Below are 16,517 nucleotides of genomic sequence, written 5' to 3'. Positions count from 1 at the left end.
GGATGAAGCACAAGCTGGAATCAAGATTGCTGGGAGAAGTATCAATAACTCGGGCATGCAGATGTTACCATCCTTATGGCAGAAAACAAAGAGGAACTAAAGAGCCTCTTGATAAAGGTGCAAGAGGAGAACCAAGAAGCTGGCTTAAAACTCAACATTCAAAAAACTAAGATCATGGCATCCAGTCCCATCACTTGATGGCAAATACAAGGGGAAACAATGGAAACAGTGACAGACTTTATTTTCTTGGGGTCCAAAATCACTGCAGATGGTAACCCAGCCATGACATTAAAGTACACTTGCTTCTTGGAAGAAAAGCTATGACAAACCTAGACAGTGTATTAAAAAGCAGAGACATTACTTTGCCAATAAAGATCCATCTAGTCAAAGCTATGGTTTTTCCATTAGTCATGTACGGATATGAGAGTTGGTCCATAAAGAAAGCTGAGTGCCAAAGAATTGATGCTTTTGAACTGTGGTGTTGGAGAAGACTCTTGAGAGTCCCTTAGAGAGAGTCCCTTGTAAGGAGTTCAAAGCAGGCATTCCTACAGGATATCAATCCTGAATATTCATTGGAAGGACTGATGCTGAAGCTGAAGCCCCAATACTTTGGCCACCTGATGCAAAGAGCCCAACTCATTGGAAAGACCCTGATGCTGGGAAAGATTAAGGGCAGGAGGAGAAGTGGATGACAGAGGACAAATGGTTGGATGGCATCACTGACTAAATGTACATGAGTTTGAGTAAGCTGCAGGAGATGGTGAAGGACAGGGAAGCCTGGCGTTCTGCAGTCAATGGGGTTGCAAAGAGTCGGACACGACTGAGTGACTGAACAATAACAACACAGATGCACCATGCTATAAAGGAAAGCTGTCTTTCATTATAGAAAAATCTGAGACAGTGATTTCAACTGTGTGGCATTTACTAACATGGATGCTGGACAAATGTGTAACCTGTCCACAGGGAATAAAATGATGTGATAGAACTAGTGCCTACTGAATGCTGATTAAAAACTAGCTGTCTTTGTGAAATCAGTAATACAGTCTTTGTGAAATCTAATTTAAAAGTGAGGAATTCAAACCTTCAAGGTGTCAAATAATGTGCCCACATTCATGCCTGTAAAAAGCAGCAGAAACTGATTTGAATCTAGATGTCTGACTTAAACATCCATGCTCTGTTCTGTTTCAGAGTTTTCTTCATCTGTAAAGTAATAATGATTAAAAAAAAAAACAAAAACTACAGAGTTTCAGAAAATAAATGAGAAAATATCCATGGAAGTGTTTCTCAAGTTACAATGAGCAGTATCAGCATCACATTGCTTTTAAAATATAGGCATTTCTCTCCATGTACAATTAAAATTAATAACCTGAATTCAAAGTTTTTAACTACTGTCCTTCCCCTCTCAGTATACTTAGGAGAGCAAGGGAAATTTTCATGGTAATCATTCAGGCCCATATTATCCAAACCAATAAATACTAAATCCACTTCTTTCCTTTCTCCTTTTCTTTCAGTATTTTCATTATAGTATCCAATGTGAAATGAACTGACTTCACATCAGAAATAGATAAAAGAAGAAGGCATATATAAACTTAAGAAAGCATCTGACCAAAAAAAAAAAAAAAAACAACTCATAATAGTGCATGAAGAAATTTACAAATGTGTATCAATGGATATTTAATTAAGACCTAAATCTCTTCTGTTTTGTTATGCTAGACATTGAGAGCTGTTAAGATGACCAGTAGGCTACACATGCTTATTTAATTTGGGTGACAAATCACAGAGCAGTTTATCAGTACTTCCTTAATAAGAGTGGGAATGATTAATATTGCCCCATATTCTTCTTCGCTTATAAAAGAGTATATAAATATCATGGAAGCTCTATGCCTTAGGCTGCAATTTCCAGAAATGAAAAGCTTTGAATTGGTTGAAATAGAAAGGGATATCTGGGGCTTCCCAGGTGGCACTGATGATTAAGCATCTGCCTGCCAGTGCAGGACATATGAGAGCCGTGGGTTCGATCTCTGGAAAGAAATAGTTCGATCTCTGGAAAGAGAAGGAAATAGCAACCCCTTTCATATTCTTGCCAGGGAAATCCCATGGACTGGGGAGCCTGGTGGGCTACAGTCCATACGGTAGCAAAGAGTCAGATATGATTGAGCATCTGAGCACAGTAAGGATATTCATTGGCTTACACATTCAGAAGCTCAAAGGCTAGACTGGGTCCAAGGCAAGGAGAATGCCATGATTCAACAGTGTCCTTGAAGATAAAGACACCCTTCATCTCTCCATTGTGCAGTGTATGAATTCATATTTATCTGAAAACTAATTTCCTTTGTGACTATACTGATCAGGGTTGCATCCTTTCTTGTCTACATGCAGTGGGACAGATATGACCAAGCTTCAGGCATGACAAATGTTCCTTTCTTCAGATTCACGAGGCAGGTTACAGGTCACATGTCCCAAGCATGGCAAGGCCATATGCTGACTGGCTTAGGCCTGAGGCCCAGAAATGATCCCTCTGATCAGCCTGTATGAATCATGACCCATCCACAGAAGTGTATCCTTTTCTACCTGGCATTGTGGCTGCACAGTGGTGGATGTAGGAGTGATAGGGTGGCAACCACCACACCTACTTCACACTAATGTCTTTATAAATCTTACCAGTGTAGGTCTCTAGGCAGAAGCATGGTTCATGTGAAAAGACATTTTATGTGGAGACAGGGACAGGGATGAAGAGTCTACTCTTCTGATTTGGTTGTTAAAAGTTTTCTCATTTAACATCCCCTGGGGAAAAAATCACATATTTTTACTCTGCTCAAGATTAAATATGAACAAAGACCTCTGTTTCATATTTGGAATAAGAAAAAGAAATGCCAAAAGATACAGAGGGGAAAACTAGGATTTAGCAATGCCAGAGGATACCATGAAAATATAAGTACTCAGAAACAGAGGAGGATATCAGAAAGGACATTAGATTTTTCACATCGTATGCTATATTGAAAACCAATTTTTATCAAGCTCTTAATGGACAAGTGAACAGATCTGGGAAATGGTTACATCACTTTGCTGATGAACCAAACATATTCTAATTACACTAATAATTCCAAGTATACCAAGCTTCCTCATTATCCAAATGTGCTTCAACTTAGAATAAATATGCGTGCTATTTTCAATTTAGTCAAGGCTATGGTTTTTCCAGTCGTCATGTATGGGTGCGAGAGTTGGACTGTGAAGAAAGGTGAGCACCAAAGAATTGATGCTTTTGAACTGTGGTGTTAGAGAAGACTCTTGAGAGTCCCTTGGACTGCAAGGAGATCCAACCAGTCCATTCTGAAGGAGATCAGCCCTGGGTGTTCTTTGGAAGGAATGATGCTGAAGCTGAAACTCCAGTACTTTGGCCACCTCATGCAAAGAGTTGACTCATTGGAAAAGACTCTGATGCTGGGAGGGATTGGGGGCAGGAGGAGGAGGGGACGACAGAGGTTGAGATGGCTGGATGGCATCACTGACTCGATGGATGTAAGTCTCAGTGAACTCTGGGAGTTGGTGATGGACACGGGGGCCTGGCGTGCTGTGATTCATGGGGTGGCAAAGACTCAGACACGACTGAGCGACTGATCTGATCTGATCCGATTTTCAATTAGCAGATTTAGCAAAATATAAAACATAGTCATAGTCAAAAAGAAATTGGTTTTCCTCATATGAGTAACTGCTTTCTTAAAGCATGCCCACGTGTACATGCTTTAAAGAGGTGATTACAGACCATAATTATGGAATATATTGCCTGAGTTTTCTCAGCTCTAATAAGGCAAAAAGTTGATCTGTCTATATTACAAGAAGGTTTTGGGGGCAACATAGCTGTTTAAGCAGAGGAAAAGGTAATTATTTTGAGATAAGCTTTCTTAGTAATCAAATGCTTCCATGGTTAGGTAGATTAAAATTATATATCAAGATTTAATTTCTGAAAATTCAGCCAAGAAAACAGCAGGAAGCAAGTTAGTTAACATTAGGAAGATCATCCCTAGATCTATTCAGCTTTTCCTTAGGTGTCCAGCTTGTTTTACTTTTCCAGTCCTTTCTGAATCAAATATTCCTTTGATTCCATCATCCTCCACTTCATACTATTATAACTATTTTTCACTTATTATCTCAGATTTAATCTTCTGAGGAAGCTGGTAAGAACTTAACAGAACTAGTTAGTTAAAATTATATTTTTAAGTACCACTGATACTTAAAAAAAATAGTTTATTCTCTTTTTCCCACTTTTTTATTGTTTGCCTCACAAGAAATAAATGATACTTCAGTAATGGCTAAATTAAAATACTTATTACACTAAAGCAATGAACCCCATATGATATATCAAAACCAGATCAAACTCTTAAATGTACCTTAACAATAACCCAATAGCAATACCTTATTAAACCTATACAGTGTCTTAAAACTAAACATATATATAAATAGTTATATAATTTTATACATCTATAGTTTCAGCTCTCTGTATGGATACATGACTTAAAACTATACATATATATAGTTATAAAATTTTACCTATCTACAATTTCATCTGTTTGGATAAATCAATTTATATACATACATTTATACTAGCATAAATGTGGCCATTCTCTGAAAATTAAAAACTGTGGTTTATAGATTCCACTAGCTATACAGATATGCCTTAGGGATTTTAGATATCCAAGACAAAATATAGAAAATTCGCTACTTTATGTACAGAAAATCCTCATTAGTTGAGCAAATGAGATGGACTTTCATGCAGTCTGCAAAAAACTTCAAATGTATGTAACTCAAAAATGAATCCATTAGTCAACTCTACTAACATTAACATATTTGCCTCAGTTTATGAATAATAACAATTTAATTGAATGCATATATATATTTCTGAGAAAAAACACAAAGAATAACTCATGATATTTTTAAAGCATCATTTAAACTTTTATCCACTATATAGTACACATATGTCTTCAATTTGTTTCACTAATAATTGAATTGGTGACAAATAATTAAACATATAGGTTGAAAATATACATCACTGACATTCTAAAAATATTTCACTGTAACTAGCACTTTCAAATAATTTTTGACATTTAAACAAATGATGTGTTTAAGCTCCCCAGATCTCCTCCAAAGTGTAAAAATTTTTACATACACTTACCAACAGTATCACATGGTTCATCTTTGTGTACACAGAAATCTTTCCTAGAAAGAAAAACAGAAAATATTGTTTGTTCCACAAAGTCTATGACTTATTTTTAACAGTTATAATGAATAACTGAATGACACTCTTTATCTCCAAGAATTTAATAAAACTGAAAATAGGATTAACTAATTTTTGATTCTAAGAAAATGTGAGAATAATTAAATTACTATACGTTTTACCTGATATAATCCTGAAACACTGTGTCCTATCCCAGGGATCAAACCCATTACCTGCACTGCAGGCAGATTTTTGTACCAGTTGAACCACAGGGGAAGCCCTTAGATATAATACTATTGCATATGTACTAGACTATAGACTACTATAAACATAACTTCTGTGTGCACTGGGAAATCAAAATACTCATGTGGCTTGCTTTGTTGCAGTGGCCTGGAACCAAATCTATAATATCTCCAAAGCATGCCTTTAACTCCATTTCAATTTCTGACATCTCAAGTTAGACAGTTTTTTCTAAACCATTAGTGCTCGTTTAGATTTACCTATATATTTGGCAATTTCTTTTCTCAGTAATATCTTGTATCATTACTTTCTAGATAGACTATTATTCTTTAAGTGTGAGGACCTATGAATACTACTAAATGGTCCCAGACTGTTTCCTTAATTCTCATTAGTCTGCGTTTATTCACAGTGGAAGAGTATGGTGACTGTAGAACTACAGGCTGACTTTATCAGCCCTCAACACACGGAAGATATTTCATTTTATTCTAGCATTTATAAAAAAGAAGTCTGTCATCAACTTGCAGTTTTCATTCCAATCCCAAAGAAAGGCAATACCAAAGAATGCTCACTACTGCACAACTGCATTCATCTCACACACTAGTAAAATAATGCTCAAAATTCTCCAAGCCAGGCTTCAACAGTACATGAACCGTGAACTTCCAGATGTTCAAGCTGGTTTTAAAAAGGCAGAGGAACCAGAGATCAAATTGCCAACATCTGTTGGATCATCGAAAAAGCAAGAGAGTTCCAGAAAAACATCTATTTCTGATTTATTGACAACGCCAAAGCCTTTAACTGTGTGGATCACAGCAAACTGTGGAAAATTCTGAAAGAGGTGGGAATACCAGACCATCTGACCTGCCTCTTTAAGAAATCTGTGTGCAGAACAGGAAGCAACAGTTAGAACTGGACATGGAACAACAGACTGGTTCCAAATAGGAAAAGGAGTACGTCAAGGCTGTATATTGTCACCCTGCTTATTTAATTTCTATTCAGAGTACATCATGAGAAATGCTGGGCTGGAAGAAGCACAAGCTTGAATCAAGATTGCTGGGAGAAATATCAATAACCTCAGATATGCAGATGACACCACCTTTATGGCAGAAAGCAAAGAACTAAAACAGCCTCCTGATAAAAGTGAAAGTGGAGAGTGAAAAAGTTGGCTTAAAGCTCAACATTCAGAAAACTAAGATCATGGCATCCGGTCCCATCACTTTATGGCAAACAGATGGAGAAACAGTGGAAACAGTGACAGACTTTATTTTGGGGGGCTCCAAAATCACTGCAGATGCTGACGGCAGCCATGAAATTAAAAGATGCTTGCTCCTTGGAAGAAAAGCTATGACCAACCTAGACAGCATATTCAAAAGCAGAAACATTACTTTGCGAACAAAGGTCTGTCTAGTCAAGGCTATGGTTTTTCCAGTAGTCATGTATGGATGTGAGAGTTGGACTATAAAGAAAGCTGAGCACCAAAGAATTGATGCTTTTGAACTGTGGTGTTGGAGAAGACTCTTGAGAGTCCCTTGGACTGCAAGGAGATCCAACCAGTCCATCTTAAAGGAAATCAGTCCTTAATATTCGTTGGAAAGACAGAGTCGGACATGACAAGCAACTTAGCATGCATGCATGCATTGGAGAAGGAAATGGCAACCCACTGCAGTATTCTTGCCTGCAGAATCCCAGGGACAGAGGAGTCTGGTGGGCTGCTGTCTGTGGGGTCACACAGAGTCGGACACGACTGAAGCAACTTAGCAGCAGCAGCAGTGTTACATTATGCTATCTACAGCTTATTGTATATTTCTAAACAAGAGAAACAGTACATGTTTCATTAATTTGTAAAAACCTTACTGTTTTTCTCAAATGGTATTGCTTGTATTGTGATAAACCTATTGATAAACTAGTTAATTCATTATGGATAATTAAAAATTGGCCATTACCACTTGATACGTTAAATTTTTTCCTTTATATATGACAGATATATAATCCTATTAATACCATTTGCGTATGCCTTTTTTTTTAACATTGGGAAATGGACAAGTTTTTATTATTCAATCACTTATTTTCACAAAGCTTGCTAATCCTTTCATCCATATAAAATTTGAATTTATTTAAATATAATCTTCACTTGCAATATACTTCATAGATAAAAAATAATAACTTCCCAAATAATTTTCTTTTTTTATTACTATTATTTTTTTAATTTTATTTTATTTTTAAACTTTACAATATTGTATTGGTTTTGCCAAATATGAATCCACCACAGGTATACATTTGTTCCCCATCCTGAACCCTCCTCCCTCCCCATACCATCCCTCTGGGTCGTCCCAGTGCGCCATCCCAAGCATCCAGTATCGTGCATCAAACCTAGACTGGCAACTCGTTCCATATATGATATTATACGTATTTCAATGCCATTCCCCAAATCATCCCACCCTCTCTCTCTCCCACAGAGTCTAAAAGACTGTTCTATACATCAGTGTCTCTTTTGCTGTCTCGATTACAGGGTTATTGTTATCATCTTTCTAAATTCCATATATATGCGTGAGTATACTGTATTGGTGTTTTTCTTTCTGGCTTACTTCACTCTGTATAATAGGCTCCAGTTTCATCCACCTCATTAGAACTGATTCAAATGTATTCTTTTAATGGCTGAGTAATACTCCATTGTGTATATGTACCACTACTTTCTTATCCATTCATCTGCTGATGGACATCGAGGTTGCTTCCATATCCTGGCTATTATAAAGAGTGCTGTGATGAACATTGGGGTACATGTGTCTCTTTCAATTCTGGTTTCCTCAGTGTGTATGCCCAGCAGTGGGATTGCTGGATCATAAGGCAGTTCTACTTTCAGTTTTTTAAGGAATCTCCACACTGTTCTCCATAGTGGCTGTACTAGTTTGCATTCCCACCAACAGTGTAAGAGGGTTCCCTTTTCTCCACACCCTCTCCAGCATTTATTGCTTGTAGACTTTTGGATCGCAGCCATTCTGACTGGTGTGAAATGGTACCTCATAGTGGTTTTGATTTGCATTTCTCTGATAATGAGTGATGTTGAGCATCTTTTCATGTGTTTGTTAGCCATCTGTATGTCTTCTTTGGAGAAATGTCTATTTAGTTCTTTGGCCCATTTTTTGATTGGGTCATTTATTTTTCTGGAATTGAGCTGTAGGAGTTGCTTGTATATTTTTGAGATTAGTTGTTTGTCAGTTGCTTCATTTGCTATTATTTTCTCCCATCCTGAAGGCTGTCTTTTCACCTTGCTTATAGTTTCCTTTGTTGTGCAGAAGCTTTTAAGTTTAATTAGGTCCCATTTGTTTATTTTTGCTTTTATTTCCAATATTCTGGGAGGTGGGTCATAGAGGATCCTGCTGTGATGTATGTCAGAGAGTGTTTTGCCTATGTTCTCCTCTAGGAGTTTTATAGTTTCTGGTCTTACATTTAGATCTTTAATCCATTTTATTTTTGTGTATAGTGTTAGAGAGTGCTCTAGTTTCATTCTTTTACAAGTGGTTGACCAGATTTCCCAGCACCACTTGTTAAAGAGATTGTCTTTAATCCATTGTATATTCTTGCCTCCTTTGTCAAAGATAAGGTGTCCATATGTGCGTGGATTTATCTCTGGGCTTTCTATTTTGTTCCATTGATCTATATTTCTGTCTTTGTGCCTGTACCATATTGTCTTGATGACTGTAGCTTTGTAGTAGAGCCTGAAGTCAGGTAGGTTGATTCCTCCAGTTCCATTCTTCTTTCTCAAGATCGCTTTGGCTATTCGCGGTTTTTTGTATTTCCATACAAATTGGGAAATTATTTGTTCTAGCTCTGTGAAGAATACTGTTTGTAGCTTGATAGGGATTGATTGAATCTATAAATTGCTTTGGGTAGTATACTCATTTTCACTATATTGATTCTTCCAATCCATGAACATGGTATATTTCTCCATCTATTAGTGTCCTCTTTGATTTCTTTCACCAGTGTTTTATAGTTTTCTATATATAGGTCTTTAGTTTCTTTAGGTAGATATATTCCTAAGTATTTTATTCTTTCCGTTGCAATGGTGAATGGAATTGTTTCCTTAATTTCTCTTTCTGTTTTCTCATTATTAGTGTATAGGAATGCAAGGGATTTCTGGGTGTTGATTTTATATCCTGCAACTTTACTATAATCATCAATTAGTTCTAGTACTTTTCTGGTGGAGTCTTTAGGGTTTTCTATGTAGAGGATCATGTCATCTGCAAACAGTGAGAGCTTTACTTCTTCTTTTCCAATTTGGATTCCTTTTATTTCTTTTTCTGCTCTGATTGCTGTGGCCAAAACTTCCAAAACTATGTTGAATAGTAATGGTGAAAGTGGGCACCCTTGTCTTGTTCCTGACTTTAGAGGAAATTGCATATGCCTTAAAAATGTTCTGTCCCAACTGAATGAAAGGAAATAGCCAAAAAAAAAAAAGAGAGAGAGAGAGAAATTTAAGTGAAACAAATAATCAAATTGCCCATCAGCACAGATGGGTCTTAAAATTTATGCCATTTTAGTAAAAAAATTATCTTTCTGAAAATACATGCCAAAATTAGAACAACTCTAGAAAAATGAGCAAAGATGCACTCAAATTTTATCCCATAAATGTAACCACTCAAGCTATCCTAGCCTAAACTTTCAAGTTAAACTAATGGATGGCATTGCCTTGAATATTCAAGGTACAAAACTGAAAACCTTAAGAATCTGGGCTAAACAAGACTGCTATTAGTTATAACCAAATGGTTTAAAAAAAAAACAAAAACTTTGATTCTTTGACAGCCACTCTAGTACCTAACCTTAACTATTCCCAACCTCCAGCACCTTTCTACCAGGAAGCTACCTTCAAATATGTCATATTTCCTGGTCGCTGACTTTATTTATTTATTTTCATAGATTTTTTTAAATTTATTTATTTTAATGGAGGTTAATAACTTGACAATATTGTAGCAGTTTTTGCCATACATTGACATGAATCCACCATGGGTGTACATGTGTCCCCCATCCTGAACCCCCCTCCCACCTCCCTCCGCATCCCATCCCTTAGGGTCATCCCAGTGCACCGGCCCTGAGCACCCTGTCTCGTGCATCGAACCTGGACTGGTGATCTATTTCACATATCGTAATATACATGTTTCACTGACATTCTCTCAAATCATCCCACCCTCACCTTCTCCCACAGAGTCCAAAAAACTGTTCTTTACATCTGTGTCTCTTTTGCTGACTCGCATACAGGGTCATCATTAAGCATCTTTCTAAATTCCATATATATGCATTAACATACTGTATTTGTGTTTTTTTTTTCTGACTTATGTCACTCTGTATAATAGGCTCCAGTTTCATCTACCTCATTAGAACTGATTTAAATGCATTCTTTTCAATAGCTGAGTAATATTTCATTGTGTACATGTACCACAGCTTTCTTATCCATTCGTCTGCCAAAGGACATCTAGGTTGCTTTCCTGTCCTGGCTATTATAAACAGTGGTCACTGACTTTAAATAACAGAATTTACACACATGACACCCCCTTTCAACTCAAAACCGCTTTTTCAGAGGATCTGAAGTAGACAGTATAGTAAGAGAAACTGAATGGCCCTGGATCATTCAAACTCGGGCAGAGACTTCAAGAGTTTTCCTCTTCACCATTTTTCTTGATGTTTGGTTCTTTCGTTCTTCCTTTAATTCTGAATACTACACAGAATCTTCTCCATGTATCAAAAAGAATCCAAAAGAACCTCCTCTTGTGTTCAACTTGGTCCACACTGGATTCTGTGACTCAAAACCAACCCCAAATGATATACAAAAATATATCATTTTTGTACTCCTGGTGGTACAACATATCCAGAGATGGAATATAATTACAGATGAAGAGGAATGAAAAAGGTCTGCTGACATTCTTATAACAAGTAAAAGACCAGACACGGATGATCTAGAAATCAAATTTATCACAAGGACACCATGCCTAGTTGTAGAGGTTGTGCACTGCTTACTTCTAATGGCTCCTTTACATACACAACAATGTAAATGACTCTCTCTACTGTTGTGTGGTGCATAGCCTATATAACAGGATTCATTATGTGCTTCTCACCTGCCAAGCACTTGGGAAGAGAAATAAAAAGTTAAATTTCAAAAAGGCTTCTGCACTGAAAGCAAAGAAGAGAATGACATAAAATCACCTCTGTAATGTGTAAAGGGCCTAGGATCAGTGAGGAAGAAGCCTGGGGAATTGTAATAAATACGAGATAGTCCTGTTTTGCAACTGCCTTTGCCAGAAAACAAAGGGAGAGAGAAACACCCAAAACAGATGATACTGAATAACATGGCAATCCAGAAAATTAAAGAACCACATGAAATCAAATCTTTACCTTAGGGCCAAGAATCATGGAGCATAAAGTATATTCAGATGTAGAGGGAAAGATATTTTATGTGCTTTTTCTAAATGTACAATACATCATATCATAATGCATAAGGCTGCAAGATGACTTTGATTTACATAATGTGAAACAAGGGACTTCATCTGTAACTAAACAACATGATAAAACTATGAGAAATGCACTGCTTATTGTCAAGGGCACTTAAGAGTCCATCACACAGCCAATTTCTGTTCAGTCAGCAAACAAATGAATAGAGCACACTTTTTTTTCCTCCAAAAATTCAAGGTCTTGTATCCTAAAGCACTGGAAATACCTTTTAGAACCATTGAAAGACAAGTCGTCAACAGCATTTTAAAAACTTCAGATCAGACTGTTATTCTTAATCTTCAATTCTTCAACTGTACACTGCTTTTCAGAGAATCAAAATAATATAATCCCAATTTCATAATATTCAAAGGTTGCGAGGGGTAAGGGGGACAGAGATTGTTTGCTGCCTAGACCTGTGATCAAGAGGATTTGAATTCTCTCATTTTTGGCTCATGTTGGCTCTGTGTGCCTGAAGTCTGCATCACAGAGTTTCATTATGTGAGTTTATGGAAATGATACTGTTAGACTTTGGCAACTGGGAAGGTCAATAAATCCTGCTTAAGTTCTGATTTATATTGAAAAAAATGAAATGTAGCCTTTAATTTCCAAGAGTGAAGATTCATCTGAGAATAAGTCTCATTGTAGAATTTTATAGTGCCTTGGGATATACCTATAAATGATTCATTCAAAAATTATTCTATGATTTGTATGAAATTAATGTATTTCTACCATGTCTCTATTTTATTACCCCTTCTATCTTACTAGCAAATGGCATTATTTTGAAACTAACTTTCAGAAGTATTGTACCAAAAGCATTTTAGTAAATACTGAAAAACAAAAGTATCATTATTAAAATTAAATGCTAAATTAAAGAGTATTTTCAAGATATAAAGAGTTGTCTCTTCTCTATAATTTCAAAGAGAAATGTGAAAATTACACTAAGAAATCATGGAATTGATAGTTGGGATAAAGTGTTTTGTGTTTTTGTTACTATGAACCCATAGAACTAGGTCAGCTTTAAACTATTTACTTCATTGTGTCACACAGAACAATTTAACAAATAAATTACTGCAGATAGGTTTGGACTGATACATACATTATTTACTTGAGTTGAAACCAAAATTAATAACTGAGCTATTATCTCTTCCTGTTAATGTGCTCACATAACATACAACACTTAATGATGACCTAAGATGAGCATTTGCAAGATACTAGGCTGTTTATGGGAGAAGGCAATGGCACCCCACTCCAGTACTCTTGCCTGGAAAATCCCATGGATGGAGGAGCCTGGTAGGCTGCAGTCCATGGTGTCGCTAAGAGTCGGACACGACTGAGCAACTTCACTTTCTCTTTTCACTTTCATGCATTGGAGAAGGAAATGGCAACCCACTCCAGTGTTCTTGCCTGGAGAATCCCAGGGACGGGGAAGCCTGGTGGGCTGCCATCTATGGGGTCGCACAGAGTCGGACACAACTGAAGCAACTTAGCAGCAGCAGGCTGTTTATGAGTTCAGTTTGTAAAATATGGATAAGACCATGGATAATCTCCACAGAGATTAAAAATTTTATCTTATTTTTTATAACTTCACTTTCCTGGTGGCTCAGAGGGTAAAGCATCTGCCTGCAATGTGGGAGACCCAGGTTTGATCTCTGAGTCGGGAAGATCCCCTGGAGAAGGAAATGGCAACCCACTCCAGTATTCTTGCCTGGAGAATCCCATGGATGGAGGAGCCTGGTAGGCTACAGTCCATGGGGTCTCAAAGAGTTGGACATGACTGAGCAACTTCACTTTCTTTCTTTACAAAGCTAAAGATCTGATTATCTGTATGATTATACCTACTAAAAAGGGATTTTTTTTTTTCTTCCTCGATAACTCAAACCATTCATTTAGACTTTCCTAATCAATGGTGGAAGGTCACTTAGAGAAGTAAACCTTTTCTTACATTGGGCTAATTTTTACTACTAGGGCACTGGAGGGCTTCCCTTGTGGCTCAGCTGGTAAAGAATCCGCCTGCAATACCAGAGACCTGGGTTGTATCCCTGGGTTGGGAAGATCCCCTGGAGAAGGGAAAGGCTACCCACTCCAGTATTCTGGCCTGGAGAATTCCATGGACTATAGTCCATGGGGTTGCAATGAATCAGACACAACTGAGAGACTTTCACTTCACTTTTTCAGGGCACTGGAAGCAGTAATACTGAGAAAAGTGATCCTCCAAATAAACTTTAGCCCCACAGGAAAGTGAAGGCAAAATTATATCAGTATCTATCAATATGTTATATGCATATATCATTTGACAGGTTTTTTTTTTTTCAACTAGATTTTTATACCTGTCGCTTTCCAAAAAACAGAAGCAATCTGCTAAGCCCCATTCTAGGCCCTATTTATCAAGGGGTACAAAACTGAATCAACATTTCTGCTAAAGGGTTTAGGAAGTGCACAAAAATCTTTTTTTCCATGAAACATGAAATGGCTTAGCAAAACTACAGCAAATCTTGTCTCCCAAAAAAGTTTTTCCATCAGGTTTTGAGTACAAATGCTTTTTAGCAAGTGAAGCTTTAGTTTTCTATCCATAACTAAATGATACATTAGAAAGAACAATCCTTTATTTTGTCTTATCTTTAAAAAAAATGGTTTGGGCCTACAGAGTACATATTTAGTCCTTTGCTAGTAGTTCAAGTTTTGAAAATCTGAGGACAAATAATTATTTTACAACTGACTTGAGCCAGCAAACTGAGATTATAAAAAACAGGTTTTCAGTTCTAATGAGCAGGATGAACCTAGAGCCTGTTATACAGAATGAAATAAGTCAGAAAGAGAAAAACAAATATCGTATATTAACACGTGTATATGGAATCTAGAAAGATAGTACTGATGAACCTGTTTGCAGGGCAACAGTGGAGATGCAGACACAGAGAAAAGACTTGTGGACACAGCAGGGGAAGAAAGGGACAAATTGAGAGAAAGCATGGAAACATATAACGCAAAAACAGATAGCCAGTGGAAATTTGCCGTAAGATGCAGGGAGTTCAAATTAGGAACTCTGTGACAATGAATAGGGTTGGAATTGGGTGGGAGGTGGGAGGAAGGTTCAAGAGGGAAGGGACATATGTATACCTATGGCTGATTCATGTTGATGCACAGCAGAAACCAACAAAATACTGTAAAGCAATTATCCTGCAATTAAAAATTTTGAAAAAACACAAATATTACTGTAGGATATTATCTAGAATATTCTCACAAATCCCAGATATGACTACTTTTGATTCATTCTTTTAATATGTTATACTAGCCTATGTGCAAGCAAGTAGTTCAATTGCATTTTATGAGCAAAATTTGACAATAATGAAAATGGGCTTTGCTAGTAGCTCAGCTGGTGAAGAATCCACCTGCAATGCAGGAGAACTCGGTTCAATTCCTGGGTCAGAAAGATCCCCTGGAGAAGGGATAGACTTAGCCACTCCAGTATTCTTGGGCTTCCCTGGTGGCTCAGCTGGTAAAGAATCCTCCTGCAATGCAGGAGACCTGGGTTCGATCTCCGAGTTGAGAAGATTCCCCTGGAGAAGGGAATAGCTACCCCTTCCAGTATTCTTGCCTAGAGAATTCCACGGACTGTACATTCCATGGGATCACAAAGAGTTGAACACAACTGAGGGACTTTCACTTTCAATTTCACTTTGACAATAATGAAAAAGATTATATTTCTAAGCACAAGAGCAAGTACACTGTAATTATTCTAAACAAATACTAGCACTTGTTTACAATCATATATAAAGATGTTAATACATTTTTCTCTAAATGTGAAAATTCAGAAAGCTATAAAAATAGAGTAGTCACATAAATTAGGATACTTCTATGCAATAAAACAGTATGTCTGTTCCTCCTTCCAAATGACACAGACCAAATATGAGTGTGTTAGCTTCCTGTTAGCTTAATACATAGAAATCTGTTGCATTTCTATACACTAACAATGAAAGGTCAGAAAGAGAAATTAAGGATTTAATAGATAAATTATCCTATTTACCATCACATCAATAAAGAATAAAATACTTAGGAATAAACCTACCTAGAGACACAAAAGATGTGTACTCAGAAAACTCTAAGACACTGATGAAAGAAATATAAGATGACACAAACAGAAAGATATACCATGTTCCTAGATTAGCAGAATCAATATTGTCAAAATGATTATACTACCCAAGGTAAGCTACAGTTTCAATGTAATTCCTATCAAATTACAAATGGCATTTTTTTTTTTTGCAGGTCTAGGACAAAAAAATCTTCAAATTTGTATCAAAACATAAAAGACCCTGAATAGCCAAAGCAATCTTGAGAAAGAAAAAAACAGAGCTGGAGGAATCAGGCTCCCTCACTGTAGACTATACCACAAAGCTACAATCATCAAAACAGTATGATCTCTCACAAAAACAGATATATAGATCAATGGAACAAGATAGAAAGCCCAAAAACAAGCTTTTACACCTTTGGTCAATTAATCTACAACAAAGGAGGTAAGAATATACAATGGAGAAAATACAGTTTATTTATTAAGTGATTCTGGTAAAACTGGATAGCTACATGTAAAAGAATG

The 16,517-nt window shown here is 36.8% G+C and overlaps 1 protein-coding gene across 1 annotated transcript in view; it reads right to left on the bottom strand.

The window, feature by feature from the left end:
* ADAMTS19 (ADAM metallopeptidase with thrombospondin type 1 motif 19) overlaps positions 1-16,517 on the bottom strand; it is a 275,937-nt gene that overhangs the window by 179,645 nt on the left and 79,775 nt on the right. The window contains exon 7 of the mRNA XM_006060222.4: positions 5,171-5,214. Coding sequence (XP_006060284.3) covers positions 5,171-5,214 — 44 coding nt within the window. The remainder of the gene's footprint in view (positions 1-5,170; positions 5,215-16,517) is intronic.

The sequence above is a fragment of the Bubalus bubalis genome, chromosome 9 (genome assembly GCF_019923935.1).
Source record: "Bubalus bubalis isolate 160015118507 breed Murrah chromosome 9, NDDB_SH_1, whole genome shotgun sequence".
Taxonomy (NCBI): Eukaryota; Metazoa; Chordata; class Mammalia; order Artiodactyla; family Bovidae; genus Bubalus; species Bubalus bubalis.
This window is presented reverse-complemented; position numbering and strand designations above follow the sequence as displayed.